The sequence below is a fragment of the Buteo buteo genome, chromosome 3, assembly GCF_964188355.1.
Source record: "Buteo buteo chromosome 3, bButBut1.hap1.1, whole genome shotgun sequence".
Taxonomy (NCBI): Eukaryota; Metazoa; Chordata; class Aves; order Accipitriformes; family Accipitridae; genus Buteo; species Buteo buteo.
The window spans coordinates 78,199,068-78,212,211 of NC_134173.1; the positions used below are offsets into that span (position 1 = coordinate 78,199,068).

General features: G+C 58.7%; 1 protein-coding gene across 1 annotated transcript; it reads right to left on the reverse strand.

The window, feature by feature from the left end:
* Positions 1-567: 567 nt before the first annotated feature.
* Positions 568-13,129, reverse strand: MAF1 (MAF1 homolog, negative regulator of RNA polymerase III). Its single transcript, XM_075024184.1, has 8 exons — positions 12,828-13,129; positions 9,901-10,039; positions 6,338-6,466; positions 5,317-5,482; positions 4,177-4,298; positions 3,508-3,627; positions 2,867-2,986; positions 568-2,600 (listed from the first exon to the last, which is right to left on the reverse strand). Exons 2-8 carry the CDS (start codon positions 9,981-9,983, stop codon positions 2,579-2,581), a joined length of 762 nt encoding a protein of 253 aa, XP_074880285.1. The 5' UTR covers positions 9,984-10,039; positions 12,828-13,129; the 3' UTR covers positions 568-2,578.
* Between the last annotated feature and the right edge of the window lie 15 nt (positions 13,130-13,144).

The following is a 13,144-nucleotide window of genomic DNA, read 5'->3' on the forward strand; positions in this document are numbered from 1 at the left end:
CGGTGACACGGCACAAGGCAGCCCATGCCCGGCACCCGCCAGCAGGCACATGGAGGCAGGGAGCACCGCGGTGCCACGGAGCCGGGCAGGGCTGGCAGCCGGGCTGTCCCAGAGCCCGTCCTGGCTCCAGCACCGTGACTGTGCTGCGGTGCCCGGGACAGGCAGCTGGCTGGGGGGACATGGGATGTGTGGCACTCCGGTGGCAGCTGCCAGCAGTGGCCACAGGCTCGGGCACGTCCTGGGGGTCTCCAGGCGCTCCCTGCACAGCACCTGCAGGAGGAAGGCAGCAGCATCCACAGAGAGGGGGCGGGGGGGGGCCGGGAGGGACTGAGAGCCCCGGGAGCCCCCAGCTCCTGCATGGTGGCGGGGGGACGCTGGGCACAGCACGGCCCCGGCTCTGCGCCTGCATCCTGGGGTGGGGAGCCCGGGTCCCGGCAGGACCGAGACCCCCTGCCCTGCCCAATCCATGTGACCCCCTGGTACCTCCCGCAGCCCCGATGCCACCCCCTGTGGCCGCAGCGGGATGGGCTCCCCCCACGCGGGGTCCCCGAAAGAAGGGGTGGCGAATCACAGAAAAACTTTATTGGTGTAACGATACATTGCTATGCCGTGAAGTCCAAGTTCCCTGACAGGGTTCAAACGGGGCAGGCAGCCACAGCAGCGCGCTAGTAGAGAGGCGAAGGATGGCAGAGATGGGACGGAGCCAAATCCTGCTCCCACCCCGCAGAGGCCGTGCCGGGGCCCTGGGGAGCCCAGGTGGGTGCAGAGGGAGGTGCGAGGGTCCTGCGAGCTATGGTGGGAGAAGGGGGCAGCGCAACGGGAGCCAAAGGCAAACCCCTCCCCGCGCAGCAGCGGGGGGCCGGGGCTCAGGTCTGTCCTGAAGAGCAACGAGGAAACAAACTCCAACTTAAAAACAAGCTTCTGAGGAGTTACAGGGAGGGAGAGGTGCCGGGGAGAGCCGCCATTGGTAACACCACGCTGCTGCCGGCGCCCACCTCTGCACGCTCCACAACGGGGGAAGGAGTGCGGATACCTGTCTGTCTGTCTGTCTGCCTTCCCTCCGCAGCCCAAAGCCCTGCCTGACCTGGCCAGAGCCTGGAGCTGGGTCTGCAACCTCACGTGAAGCCTCCCACCTCCCACCAAGCCCAGGACAGGACAGGGGTGTGGGGCAAGGACATGGGGAAGCCCCTTGGGGAAGCCCCCCAGCAGTGGGAGTCTCCAGCCTCGGGGCATCATCCGCTCCACCTCCCCAGCCAGACTCTTCCAAAAGCAGCTCAGCCCCCAGCGGGAGGGATGAGGGAGACACCCCCCCCAACAGACCCCCAGTCAGAGGGGCAGGGGTGGCACAGGCAGCCCCGGGTGGGACAAGGACCTGTGACAACAGCACTGCACCACGCTGGCTCCTTTCGGGGTGGGGGGTGGGAGGCATTTTGAGGCAGCTTAGATGCTGCGGCAGCCGCTGCCCCTCGTTTGTGCGTGCTCAGCTGAGTTCTCCCTGCCCTGACCTGGCACATGCCGGGATATGGAGGGGGGATCTTGGCCCCCAAAAGTCTGGGTGCCTGGGCAGAGAGGGGGACCTTGCCCCTGCAGCAGCTGGATGAGGGGGACGGAGAGAACAGGGGGAGATGCGGTTGAACCAAAGCATGGGTGGGAACGGCAGCACCCCGCTCCCGCCATGGGCCGAGGTCACCCCCAACACAAAAACAGACACCGCAGCCCCCAGCAAGGGCTGAGCCATGCTCTGGCACCATGGCTGCTGCTCCACTGTGCTCCAGCCCCTCTCTGGCCTCCAGACTGCCAAAAGTCAGCTGTGGTTTAAAAAAAACCCCAAATAAAACCATGGGAGGTAAGGGCTGAGGCGCCCAGTCCAGCGTTCACCCGCAGGACTGCTTGGTGGGACCCCTCTGCACAGGACCAGTGCAGGACACTGGCACGACCCAGGAAAGATAAAACAACCAACCAACAAAACGAAAACACTAGAGAAAACCACTGTGGGAGGGCAAGAGCAAAGCAAACCTCTTTGAAACAAATGGACTCTTCTCTGGGGAAGGAGCTGAGGACAGTTCGTGGGGAGTTCAGCAACGCTGCTTCCAGAGGAGGCCGGGCAGAGGCGTCCCTCCGCTGCCGCCAGTGCTGTGGACGGACGGCGTTTGCTGGGTCACAACCAGTCCAGAAAAGTGCTCGAGGGAGATCCAGCCCGGCTTCAGCGCCACGAGGAGTTTGCAGGTCAGTGCAGCCAATGAGATCAGCGATAAAGTGCAGCAAAGCTTCTCGGAGCTCCCACACAGCTGTCCGGCGAGCCCCAGCCCGCGCTGCAGCAGCCACGGGCGAGGGGAAAGGGGAGGTTGGCCGGCAGCACCAGAGAGAGGGGACGTGTCTTCAGCCAGGAGGCCGCAGCTGCTTTCAGTCTGTCATGCTCCAAGATGCCTGGGGTACTCCAGTGTATGTGTTGGGCAGAGCGATGCCGCAGCTGCTGGGTGGGGGGCAGTTTGGGAGCTTGGGGCTGCCTCGTCTGTGGGACGCAGGCAGAAGGGCGGTTCGGCAGGGCTGCCAGGCACCTCGGAGCGGTTCTGCAAACTCACATGCAAATAACTTGCAACCTGTAACCAAGCACACGGGCATTACTGCTCTGCGGCCACGCTGAGGCAGGAGGAGGCACAGAGGGAGCAGCATTGCTGCTCGGTGCGAGAGCAGCTCAGCCCCATCGAGCTCCGAGCCACGCTCCCGAGGCAGCGGAGCAGAAACTTCAGGCCCAGCAGGCCGGGGCCCTCGTCCCCCCGCAGGAGCCGGAGCCCCTCTCCCCTCAGAGCGGGCAGGAGCCTGCAGCCAGCATGCTGGGCCAAGCCGGAGTGCCGAGTTCACACACCTGTCCTCCTCGATGCTGCCGCTCTCGGTATCGCCGGCACCCCTCTTCTCCTCCACATCCTCTTCACCAAGATCCATGTCCAGCTCATTGCCAGCTTCCGAGCGCGTGTATGCATACCCACTGGAGGAAAAAGGGCAGCACAATGTAAGCGCCCAGCTGGCGCCCCTCTGCGATGGTGCGTCCGCAGGGGAGATCCCGCTCCTCTCTCCAGTGGGCTTATGTCCCTGCTAAGAGTCTCCTCTGCATCCAAATCGAGCCCACGGGAAGGAGGGGCTGGCCGTGGGCAGTGCCCCCCAAGGGGTTACTGTCCCCTATATGTGCCCCTCCGTGCCTGTGAAGAGCAGCGTGGTGCCAGGTGAAGGGCCACCCCTTCCCTGGAGACCACGGCTCCCTTCGGCTTGTCCTTTGGTGACGTGCATCTTGGGAGGACGGAGGGAACCGGGCTCTGGTTGAGCTCCATTCTCCCTGGCCAACCTGGCGTGCAGGCAATGGTGCCGGAGCAGTGCCGGGAGGGCAGCTCCCGAGCACATATCTACCGCACCCAGCTGAGGGGCCAGCGAGGGCCAAAGGTTCCTCCCCTGCGGGGATGCGGCAAGGTGATTCTTTTTTAGGGTGACTTCAGAGATGTCATGTGGCCTGACCTGATGGAACGACAGGTAAAAAAGACAATCCTCTTCAGCCTCTTGTTGTAAAAGAAGTAGTTGAAGGACCAGAGGCTGCCGTCCTCTCCAAAGGGGTCTGAATCCAGGTCGGGGTTGTAGCTGCAACAGCAAGTGGAGGCATGAGAAACACCATGCCAGACTCTGTTCCCTGTGCCAACCCTGTTTTCGGCCCAGCTGTACATCGGAGGAAGGAACAAGGGAGAGCTGCCTCGGGGGGCGGGGAGGGCAGAGAGCAGGCAGGAGTGAGTCAGCGTCCTCAGAGCCAGGCAGCACAGGGCTAGTCAGACTAGTCAGCCAGGCTGCGTGGGTGGCAGGAACCACCCTGTGCCCTTGGGCTGGCTTTGGAAGGAGGGTGAGACCCAGCCAGCGCAGCTGCTGCTGCCTGAGGCGCAGATTTCCAGGGCGTGGAAGTCCTGCGTGGGAGGGGACGGCAGCAGCGGTTCCCCCTCCATGGGCAAGGAGCCGGGAGCCAGTGATCTCTGGTGAGGAGACACCCTGCCCTGCTCCAGTGGGAAGTCCTCACACACAGGCAGGTGAGCGTGCCAAAACATAACCTTTTATTGAAAAATAACTCTGTTTCTCTGCAGGCCATTGCGTGCGTGAAAGGGAAGAGGATCTAGGCCCAGGGGTGAGCACTTGCCCCGTTACCTGTAGATGTCACACTCCGAAAGACAGATCTCCTCGTCGACAGCGTCCCACAGGTGTGGCTTCAGGGCGTTGAAATCTTCCCGAACGGCAGAGAAGAGGCTGCAGTTGACAGCGTTCACCACCTAGAGAGACCGAGACAGGTCCGTGAGAGGAGCAGAGGAGCTGCTGCCTGCCCTCCTCCCTCCCACACTCCATGCAGCTCATCCTCCCCATCCCTCCTCCACTGAGAGGAGATGCTGGAGCCTGACAAGGACCGTGGAGGGGAGAAGCAAGATGGCCAGACACTGCTGTGCTAGATTCAGGGCCCTGAGGTGGAAGCAAGGAGACAGGCGGCAGGGAAGCAACACAACTGGAGAGGAAAAACCCATCAGAGGATCTGTGGGGCACAGGCAGCCCAAGTCTCTCCCAACAAAAAGTGTGGCTTCCTCAAAGGCTCTCTGCAAATGGGCAAACTTCCCTGCTCAGAGAGGATGCTTCCTGCTCCATCTGCCTCCTTGACAAGGGCAGCCTTGCTGGACCCTGACAGCCAGGAGACAGACAGACAGACAGAGAGAGGCTCTGGCACCTGCACACTCAGATCAGAACCTGGGAGGCCCAGCAGAGCCACCCCTCTGTCCAGTGCAAGGTAAAGCAGCATCTGGCCACCAGCACTATGGGCACAGGGATGAAAGCACTGGGTAGCAGACTGGGAAGTCCTCTGCAGGAAGGACTCAAGCCACTGACGCTTCCCTCACTCTTCCTTCCTCTAAATACGTGCCCCGAGAAAGAGTGGCCTAACCAAGGCTGGCATGGAAAACCTCGCTCAAGAGAGGCCGCTGCCAAAGAAGAGCGAAGAGCAAGGCTGCTGCTGCTGCTGCTGCTGAAGGAAACCACCCCAGGATGGCTGTTGGAAAAGGCACCCCACAAACCCCCTCCTGGGAAGGATGAGGACTGCCTCATCCTAGGGCTGACACTGTCGGAGGAAGGAGCAAGGAATGCCCTGGGAACAGCTACCCGGGATCACAGCAGCGCTGTGGGGCTCCCCGGACAACCGGAGACTCGCCCACCAGATCCAAGCTGCCTTCTCTTCCAGGACAGAGGCAGGCCATCCGAGCCAGGGGTGCAGGACCTGCCCTGCCTCAGGGCGCTTTGCTCACATACCCAGTTGAGGCTTGGCTCCCGGCTGAACTCGTGGCTCTTGGCAGCGCTGAAGTCATAGTCTGGGCGGAAGGACTCGTTGAGCGTCGCTATCAGGTAGAAGAGGGTCTTGCGGCTGCACTTGTCACTCAGTGGTCCCTCCTCATCACCACTCTGACTTTTACTGAGCCTGAGAGGCATAATGGCAGGGTTAGCAGTGTCACCGGCACAGCCTGGGCCAACACTGAATATGAGCCAGCCGTGTGCCCAGGTGGCCAAGAAAGCCAAGAGCATCCTGGCTTGTGTCAGAAATTGTGTGGCCAGCAGGAGCAGGGAAGGGATCATCCCCCTGTACTCGGCACTGGTGAGGCCGCACCTTGAATGCTGCTTTCAGTTTTGGGCCCCTCACTACAAGAAAGACACTGAGGTGCTGGAGCATGTCCAAAACAGAGCAATGAAGCTGGTGAAGAGTCTGGAGCACAAGTCTTATGAGGAGCGGCTGAGGGAACTGGGGTTGTTTAGCCTGGAGAAAAGGAGGCTGAGGGGAGACCTTATCGCTCCCTACAAATACCTGAAAGGAGGTTGTAACGAGGTGGGAGTTGGTCTCTTCTCCCAAGTAACAAGCAACAGGACAAGAGTAAATGGCCTCAAGTTGTGCCAGGGGAGGTTTAAATTGGATATTAGGAATAATTTCTTCACCAAAAGGGTTGCCAAGCATTGGAACAGGCTGCCCAGGGAAGTGGTGGAGTCACCATCCTGGGAGGTATTTAAAAGATGCATAGACGTGGTGACTAGGGACACGGTTTAGTGGTGGACTTGGCAGTGTTGGGTTCACGGTTGGACTCGATGATCTTAAAGGTCTTTTCCAACCTCAATGATTCTGTGATTCTATGAACAAGCAGAACAGCCAGCCCATGACCACAGAAATGAGGACAGCCACCAACGAAGGGTCCTTCCTTCCATGAATCCCAACACCCACCCCCAGACACTCTGCTGCTGCCTGTGGTGCGGAGCACGGCAGACAACTACCCCCAGCCCATGGTACCTGCTGGGGCTGATCCCCGTGGTCTGAGGAGGCGACAGGGCCTCCAGGACGTGCGGCTGGCCCTCCTGGCAGAACTGCTTGAACATGTGCTTGTCATCACCAGCCATCTTGCACGAGTAGCTCTCGATCCTGTGGAGACACATAGCACCACGACTGAGGCCAGCCCAGCCACCAGCTGCCACAAACCCATTTCCTCACATGTATGTAGGTATGTATGCATGGAGATATAGATGTTTATCCCAAGGAGACAAAGAAGAGGCTGGCTGAGCTGAATGGCTCTTCCAGGGGCATCAGAGCCATCCCAACAAGCTCTCCCTGTGCAGCCTCCATCGCTGCTAGCAGGGGAAGGTCAGAAAAGAGAAGCAGAAAGTGTGCCTCACTGCTATGGTGTCCTGTCTCGGCACAGCAAGCCAAACCGATGCCAGCGGTAAGCCCGAAAAGGATCCCTTCAGCCAGGACCAAAAATAGGTCCACAGCTGGCGAAGGACCAACTCCCTCACAGCCAGCCCAGCAGAAGGGGTTCTCGCTGATGCCCTGAGCCAAGACGGCTGCCAGCTCCTGAGCGTCGATGCATGCCGCACGGCCAGCAGGAACCTGTCAGAGGTACCCGAAAAGCTCTTCCAAGTGACTGGTAGGTCCCATTGCCCCGCTCCAACAGAACAATTGTGGATAAAAAACTGGACGTGAGCCAGCAATGGGCACTCGCAGCCCAGAAAGCCAAGTGTATCCCAGGCTGCATCCAGAGCAGCGTGGCCAGCAGGTTGAAGGGAGGGGATTCTGCCCCTCTGCTCCTCTCTGGTGAGACCCCCCTGGAGCACTGCGTCCAGCTCTGGGGTTCCCAGCATGAGATGGACACGGACCTGTTGGAGCGGGTCCAGAGGAGGGATATGGAAATGGTCTGAGGGCTGGAACACCTCTGCTGTGAGGAAAGGCTGAGAGTTGGGGTTGTTCAGCCTGGAGAAGAAAAGGCTCCGGGGAGACCTTATTGCAGCCTTTCAGTACTTAAAGGGAGCTTATAAGAAAGATGGGGACAGGCTCTTTAGTAGTGCCTGCAGCGATAGGACAAGGGGTAATGGTTTTAAACTAAAAGAGGGGAGATTCAGACTAGATATAAGGAAGAAATTTTTTACAATGAGGGTGGTGAAACACTGGCCTGGGTTGCCCAGAGAGGTGGTAGATGCCCCATCCCTGGAAACATTCCAGGTCAGGTTGGCCAGGGCTCTGAGCAACCTGATCTAGTTGAAGATGACCCTGCTCATTGCAGAGCGGGGTGGACTAGATGACCTTTGAAGGTCCCTTCCAACCCAAACCATTCTATGATTTGATGATTTGATGAATGAACTGTACAGAAAAGCACTCTGGTCCCCCCCAAGATGATCAGCTTTACTTGATCCCAGCCTGTGGTGGCCCCACGGAAGCTGGGGGGCAAGACAACCTCACAGACTGCCAGGCAGCCAAGCGCCTGCCCAGGCATCACACCCACGATTCAAACAGAAAGCTCCTTCAAGATTTTCGAGCTGCTCGGTGATCAGTGAGGAAGTTCCTCGAATCGTCCCAACACCGCTCCTTTCTGGGGTTCCCCAGGAGGCCGCTCGGAGGTTGGCAGGAACCGCCCTGCCCCAGAGAGGAGAAGACCAAGGACTGCAGGAAGAAGCTCCCCAAAGCCACTGGACCCACCAGCACCAGGTGTGGGTTGTTCCTAGTCCTCTGCTTCGGGAGGAGACGCTGCTCAGTGTTTTAAGCAGCAATCTCATGGAAAAGGCACCAAAATGACCAAGGGAAAGAGGTGGCAACTGCAGCAGAGATGAATCAATCTCCCTTCCTGGCTCACCTCAGCGGCTGCGTCCCTTGTAAACAAAGTAAAGAGAAATGACCAAGTTCACCAGGTCTGTATTTACCTCCAGAAAGCTGCAGGACCAGCAGCCTCAGCCAAGAGAGTCCCCAGAACCTCTACCACCACACAGCCCTGTAACATAGCATCATCGCTGCTGGTGAGCTGTGTACTGAGTTTGCAAGGCCTCAAGACAGAGGCTTGCCGTGCCTGCTCTGGCTGAGCCTCCCCCAGGCACCTGCAGCTTTCCTTTACGTGGTCTGGCTGTGAGAGCGTTTCTCTACATGACCAATTGCCTGTGGCTGAGTTTTCTACCACAACCTGGGTCCGTGAGGAGTCACCACCATCATAGGCAGCAGTGACGGGCAACTGCTGTGTGCAGAATGGGACATTTACAGCTCTCAGCGTAAGGACGTAGAGGAACAGGCACCTGGTACAGTAGCCCGGGGAGGTGGAGGCGTGGGGGGCGGCGTGGAGGAGTGCAGGCAGGGATGGTATGAGATGGGGCACAGGCTGGCACCGGAGGAAGCTAGGAACAGCTCACCAGTGGTCAGCTAGAGAAATGGAGACCCAGACTGGGACAAAATTGGTTTTAGGGGCAGCAAAGAGGACAAAAGAATAGTTTCTAGCATAGAGAAAAGGCACCATGTGGAGTAAATTCAGCTGTAACACAGAGCTGCAGACCAAGGAAGAAAGAGCAGAGGTGTAGAATTGTGCTAGTGAACATATAAAAATGACCCCATGTGGATCCTAGAGCGAGGAAGGAGAAATCATCAGTGTGAACATCATCTTCTTCCCGGGAAAGGACCAGATGCCAACAGCTCACCCGTTACCCTCCCTGGCAGAACAAAGCCGCCAACTTTAAGAGCTGGCAGAGCAGTGGGAGGGGAGCATTACTGCTGGAAAAAAGGACCGAAACTAAAGAGTTTGTGTGAGTGTTGCAATTAAATTGCGTTATTAATATTGTTGAGGCTTTCTCTATACTGCATTATCATTTGTCCTCTGTAATCATTAGATGTAGACTAATAATGACTTGAATAAGAAGATTACTGAATAATTTCAATTATACTAATAAGAGATGGTTGGCTTTGTACACACACAATGTGTCTCCTCTTTGTCCGTAACAAACTTTTGAGCTCTCACACCTTGCATCTTGTCCCATTGCATCCCACACCTCGGTTCAGGGCCCAGCACGCCCCACACAGTCCTTGTCCCGAGACAGGATGCCCCCCAGTCTCCTTCCTGACTGGGCTGCGGGCCAGGCTCTACAGCCCAGCGGTAAGGGGGCAGAGTCACAGACCTGCTCGTTAGCAAGCGACCTGCTCGTTAGCAAGCGCGTGGGGGCTGTAGTGGGAGTAGCGATGTGAGACCAGACCATGGGCACTAGTGAGCACGGCCTCTCCTCCGGCTCCTCCGTTACCCAGCACCAGTATCATGCCCGCTCGCTCGACTCTGAGCAGCGCATGTCTTGAGCCCAGAACATGCTGGCAGTGAGCGCTGGACAGGATCGCAGCTGGCCTTCCCTGTCCCCAGAAGGAAATGACAATGGAAAATCACAGAAGCTCCTGCTCCGGAGCCAAGCTCCACAGCAAGTCAGCAGTCTGTTCCGGCAGGATCGAGGATGCATCACTGATACTGCCAGACTGCAACAACTTTTGACACTGTTCTCGGGAAAAGCCTGAGAAAGCAGCCCTGCTTCCCCGACAGAAAGCAGGCAGCTGCCAGTACTCACCTGCCGATGATGTGAGCATCTCCCGTCTCCACTGTCAGCTGGGAGTTTATTGCTTCAAAACTTGAGTTCTCCAACAGCTTCATTGTCTCGGCTTCTGGAGTGATTCCCTGTGCAACAGCTGCTGCAAAGCGTGCGTATCCTGCAAAGAGAGAGATCCTTGCAGCTGGGGAGGGAGAAGCCTGAGGTCGCCCAGCAGGGCTGCAGTTTGGCCAGCCCTGTCAGGACCTTGGACTCAATGATCTTAAGGGCCTTTTCCAACCTAAACGATTCTACGCTCAGAAGGCAGCGCAGAGGCAGGGCAGTGGGAAAGTCAAGAAGCCAAAAGAGCGACAACAGCCCCAGATCGGCACCCGCACCTTCCGTCTGGTCCTGTCCTATGCACCGCTGCCTGACTTCGGCTGCATGAGTAAGAGCGAGTTCACCCGCAGCGTGCATCAGGGGTCATGCCCGCATCACCTACACCGGCAGCTACACACCGCTTCAGCAGTGTGCTCTGCCAGGGAGTTCCCAGGCTCCCCTCCTCACTTCTGAAGGTCATCAGCCTTTTTTGGCTGGACTGTTCTCCCTCAAAGCTGGGGAAAAGCATGCGGCACTTGCTCTGCCATGGGTTGGCAGTGACACGGACGTCCCAGCCAGGCCCCAGGGTCGTCTCTGGAAGCAGGACTGGGGTGGCCGCGGCAGCCCCTCAGGGAGCTGCACCTCCATGGTCTGTCAGGGCACTCGGCCGCAAGCAGGACCAACATCGGGATGGGTTAACTGGTTAATGTTCCCCCTAGTTGTGGGGAGGATGGCAGCCTTCGGCTGCTATTTCCAGGCAGGGCAGCGTCACCCCAGAGGGACAGAGACGGGCAGCTTGCTGGATGCGAAGTTGGGGAGGCGGCCCGGCCCCAGCCCACGCTCCCTCCCCGGGGCCTCTCCGGGTCTGTAACAGGAGAAGCTGTAAACAGGCAGGGAAGCAATGCCAGAGCTCTTGGGAAACGATGCCAGGGCTTTCGGGAAGCAGCAGCCCCTTCCAGGCCTCCCAGGGAAGATAGGCGTCCCCCTGTCCTGGCCACTACGACAGGGTCGGAGAAGGAACGACTCCTAGCCCTTCGGTTTTAGGACTGCAGGCAGGAAGGGGACACTGCATGCCGGTGACACCGCTGCATGACCGCGGCACCGACACCGCAGCAGGGCCAGGGATACTCTTACTGTGACGATACCCATCATGACTAAACCTGATGATGTGCAAGTCAAAGCGACGCTAAAGTAAACACCGTCTCTACGAGGCAGCTTCAGCATTTACCACAACCCCGAGCCGCCGATCAGAACAGCCCAAGCTAACCGGTGCTGGCAAACCCCCCCCGCCCCATCCTGTGACTGGAAAAGCAGCAGACAGCTCTTCCCACGCCCCAGAGAGCAGAAAATGGCTCCGCAACCCCCATCCAGCATCAAATATTGGCTCTCGTAGGGATCGATAGCCCTCCAAGCGGGAAAGCAGTTCCCCCCAGGCACAGATGAACAGCAAGTTCCCACCACTCTGACATGCTTTTGTGCAGGTCTCTGGTTTCTTTCAGCTTGTTAAAGCACCAATATTTGGCCTGTCAGCTCCCTGGTCTAGGCCAGTCTTCCACATCAGAGAAAACCAGGCTTTTCTGCAGCAGCCCCTGCACCGGCCCGACCTTTTCTGTCTTGCTGTGACTGAAAGGAGAGAGGTACAAGCCCAGGAACAGACTTGGGAAGATGGAGAAGGGAAAACTGGGGAAAAAATGCCAATGCGCAAGGACCAGGAGCAGAAAGCGAAACATTTGCTGGAGCATCCTCACATCACAAGCACATCTCCCTCTCCCGGCACAGAGGCCGGCTGGCAGCACTCCGCAGCACCTCTTTAATGATGCAAAAGGCACCGTGCAACTTGAGTGTTCGCAATAAACCAGCAACCTGGAGGAGTCATGCTGCTCAAGCAAAGATGCTGCTCTGAAACCCTGAGCTGACAGGTCCCTCTGACACTGAAACCTGCCCCGGCGCCCAACCCCTTGTTCTACAGGGCTTGCACGGCGAGCAGGAGCTGCACAAAGGCAGTGAGCTCTGCTCCTTGTGCTCTGTAAAGCTGCTGTCGCCAGAGAAGGGATGCAGACACCGTGAAATCCAGAGCTGGTGGCCATTTCCCACCGAAGAATCGCTCTGTGGGTGGGAGCTGGAACGATGTGCCAGCCCATTTCAGACCAGAGCAAAAGACCTGCCAATGATGAGATGGGAAGGACTAATATGAGCAAAAGCTCAGCTTGCTTTCGACGCTGGAAAACAACGGATCGCTTCATGCACAGCGAGAATTTTACGGGATATGGATTTTTGGTTTTGTTTTTTTTGTTTTTTACCCCAGCACAGGTGGAGCCGCTACCTTGGGTGGCGGAATAAAACCACCCTTAACCCGAGCTGCGTTCAAAAGGTGTTCAATGGGGTGTTCAACCCTGCTTTGGCACCAGTGGAAGCAAGGGCAGAGAGATTTGCCGGCTGCGGTGCCGGTCAACACCAAGGTAGGCCATACCTGGCCTTGAAACCACGGCTCCGTCTCCTTCCTCACGCCGGGGCCAATTCAGCACGCAACAAACCAGGACGGTGGAAGCAGGTGGAGAACATCCCCCGAAGTTACAGAGGGTTAATTTTTAAATTTAAAGCAGCTTTATCCGAAGGGTTTTTTTTGGGGGGGGTCAGGGGGACAAACGTGGGGCCTGAAGGTGACAGGGAAAGGCAGCGCCGTCCCGGCATGCCCCGCGCGGCGGGCTGAGGGCCGCCCCTCCCTTAAGGACTACAGCTCCCAGCATGCCCCGCGCGGCCCAGGCGCGGCCCGGGCGCTGCGCGCTACCGCAGTGCACTCTGGGAGATGTAGTCAGCGGGGGGGTGTTCTCCGAAGGGACGAGAGGGGGCGGCGGTGGAAAGGGGCTTACCGGCGTTTCCTGCTCTCGGTCCCGGCGGGGCCTCCTCGCCGTGACAGCTCCTTCAAGCTCGGGGCGTTTGTAAAGGGAGGCGTCTCCGGGGAAAGCTCGAGGAGGGCGCGTGTGCCTCGGCCGCCGTCCGCCGTCTGGCGCCGGCCCACCGGGCCTCCGCCCACCTCGACATGTCCCCGACTGCTCGGGACGGAGCGAGCGGCTGAGCGAGACCTGGGAGTCCCCCGGGGCGAGCGAGCGAGCGAGCGGCCGACCCTCTCCTCGGGCACCGGACGACAACAAGCGGCGAGGCCCCACCCGCGGCCCGTCCGTCCCGA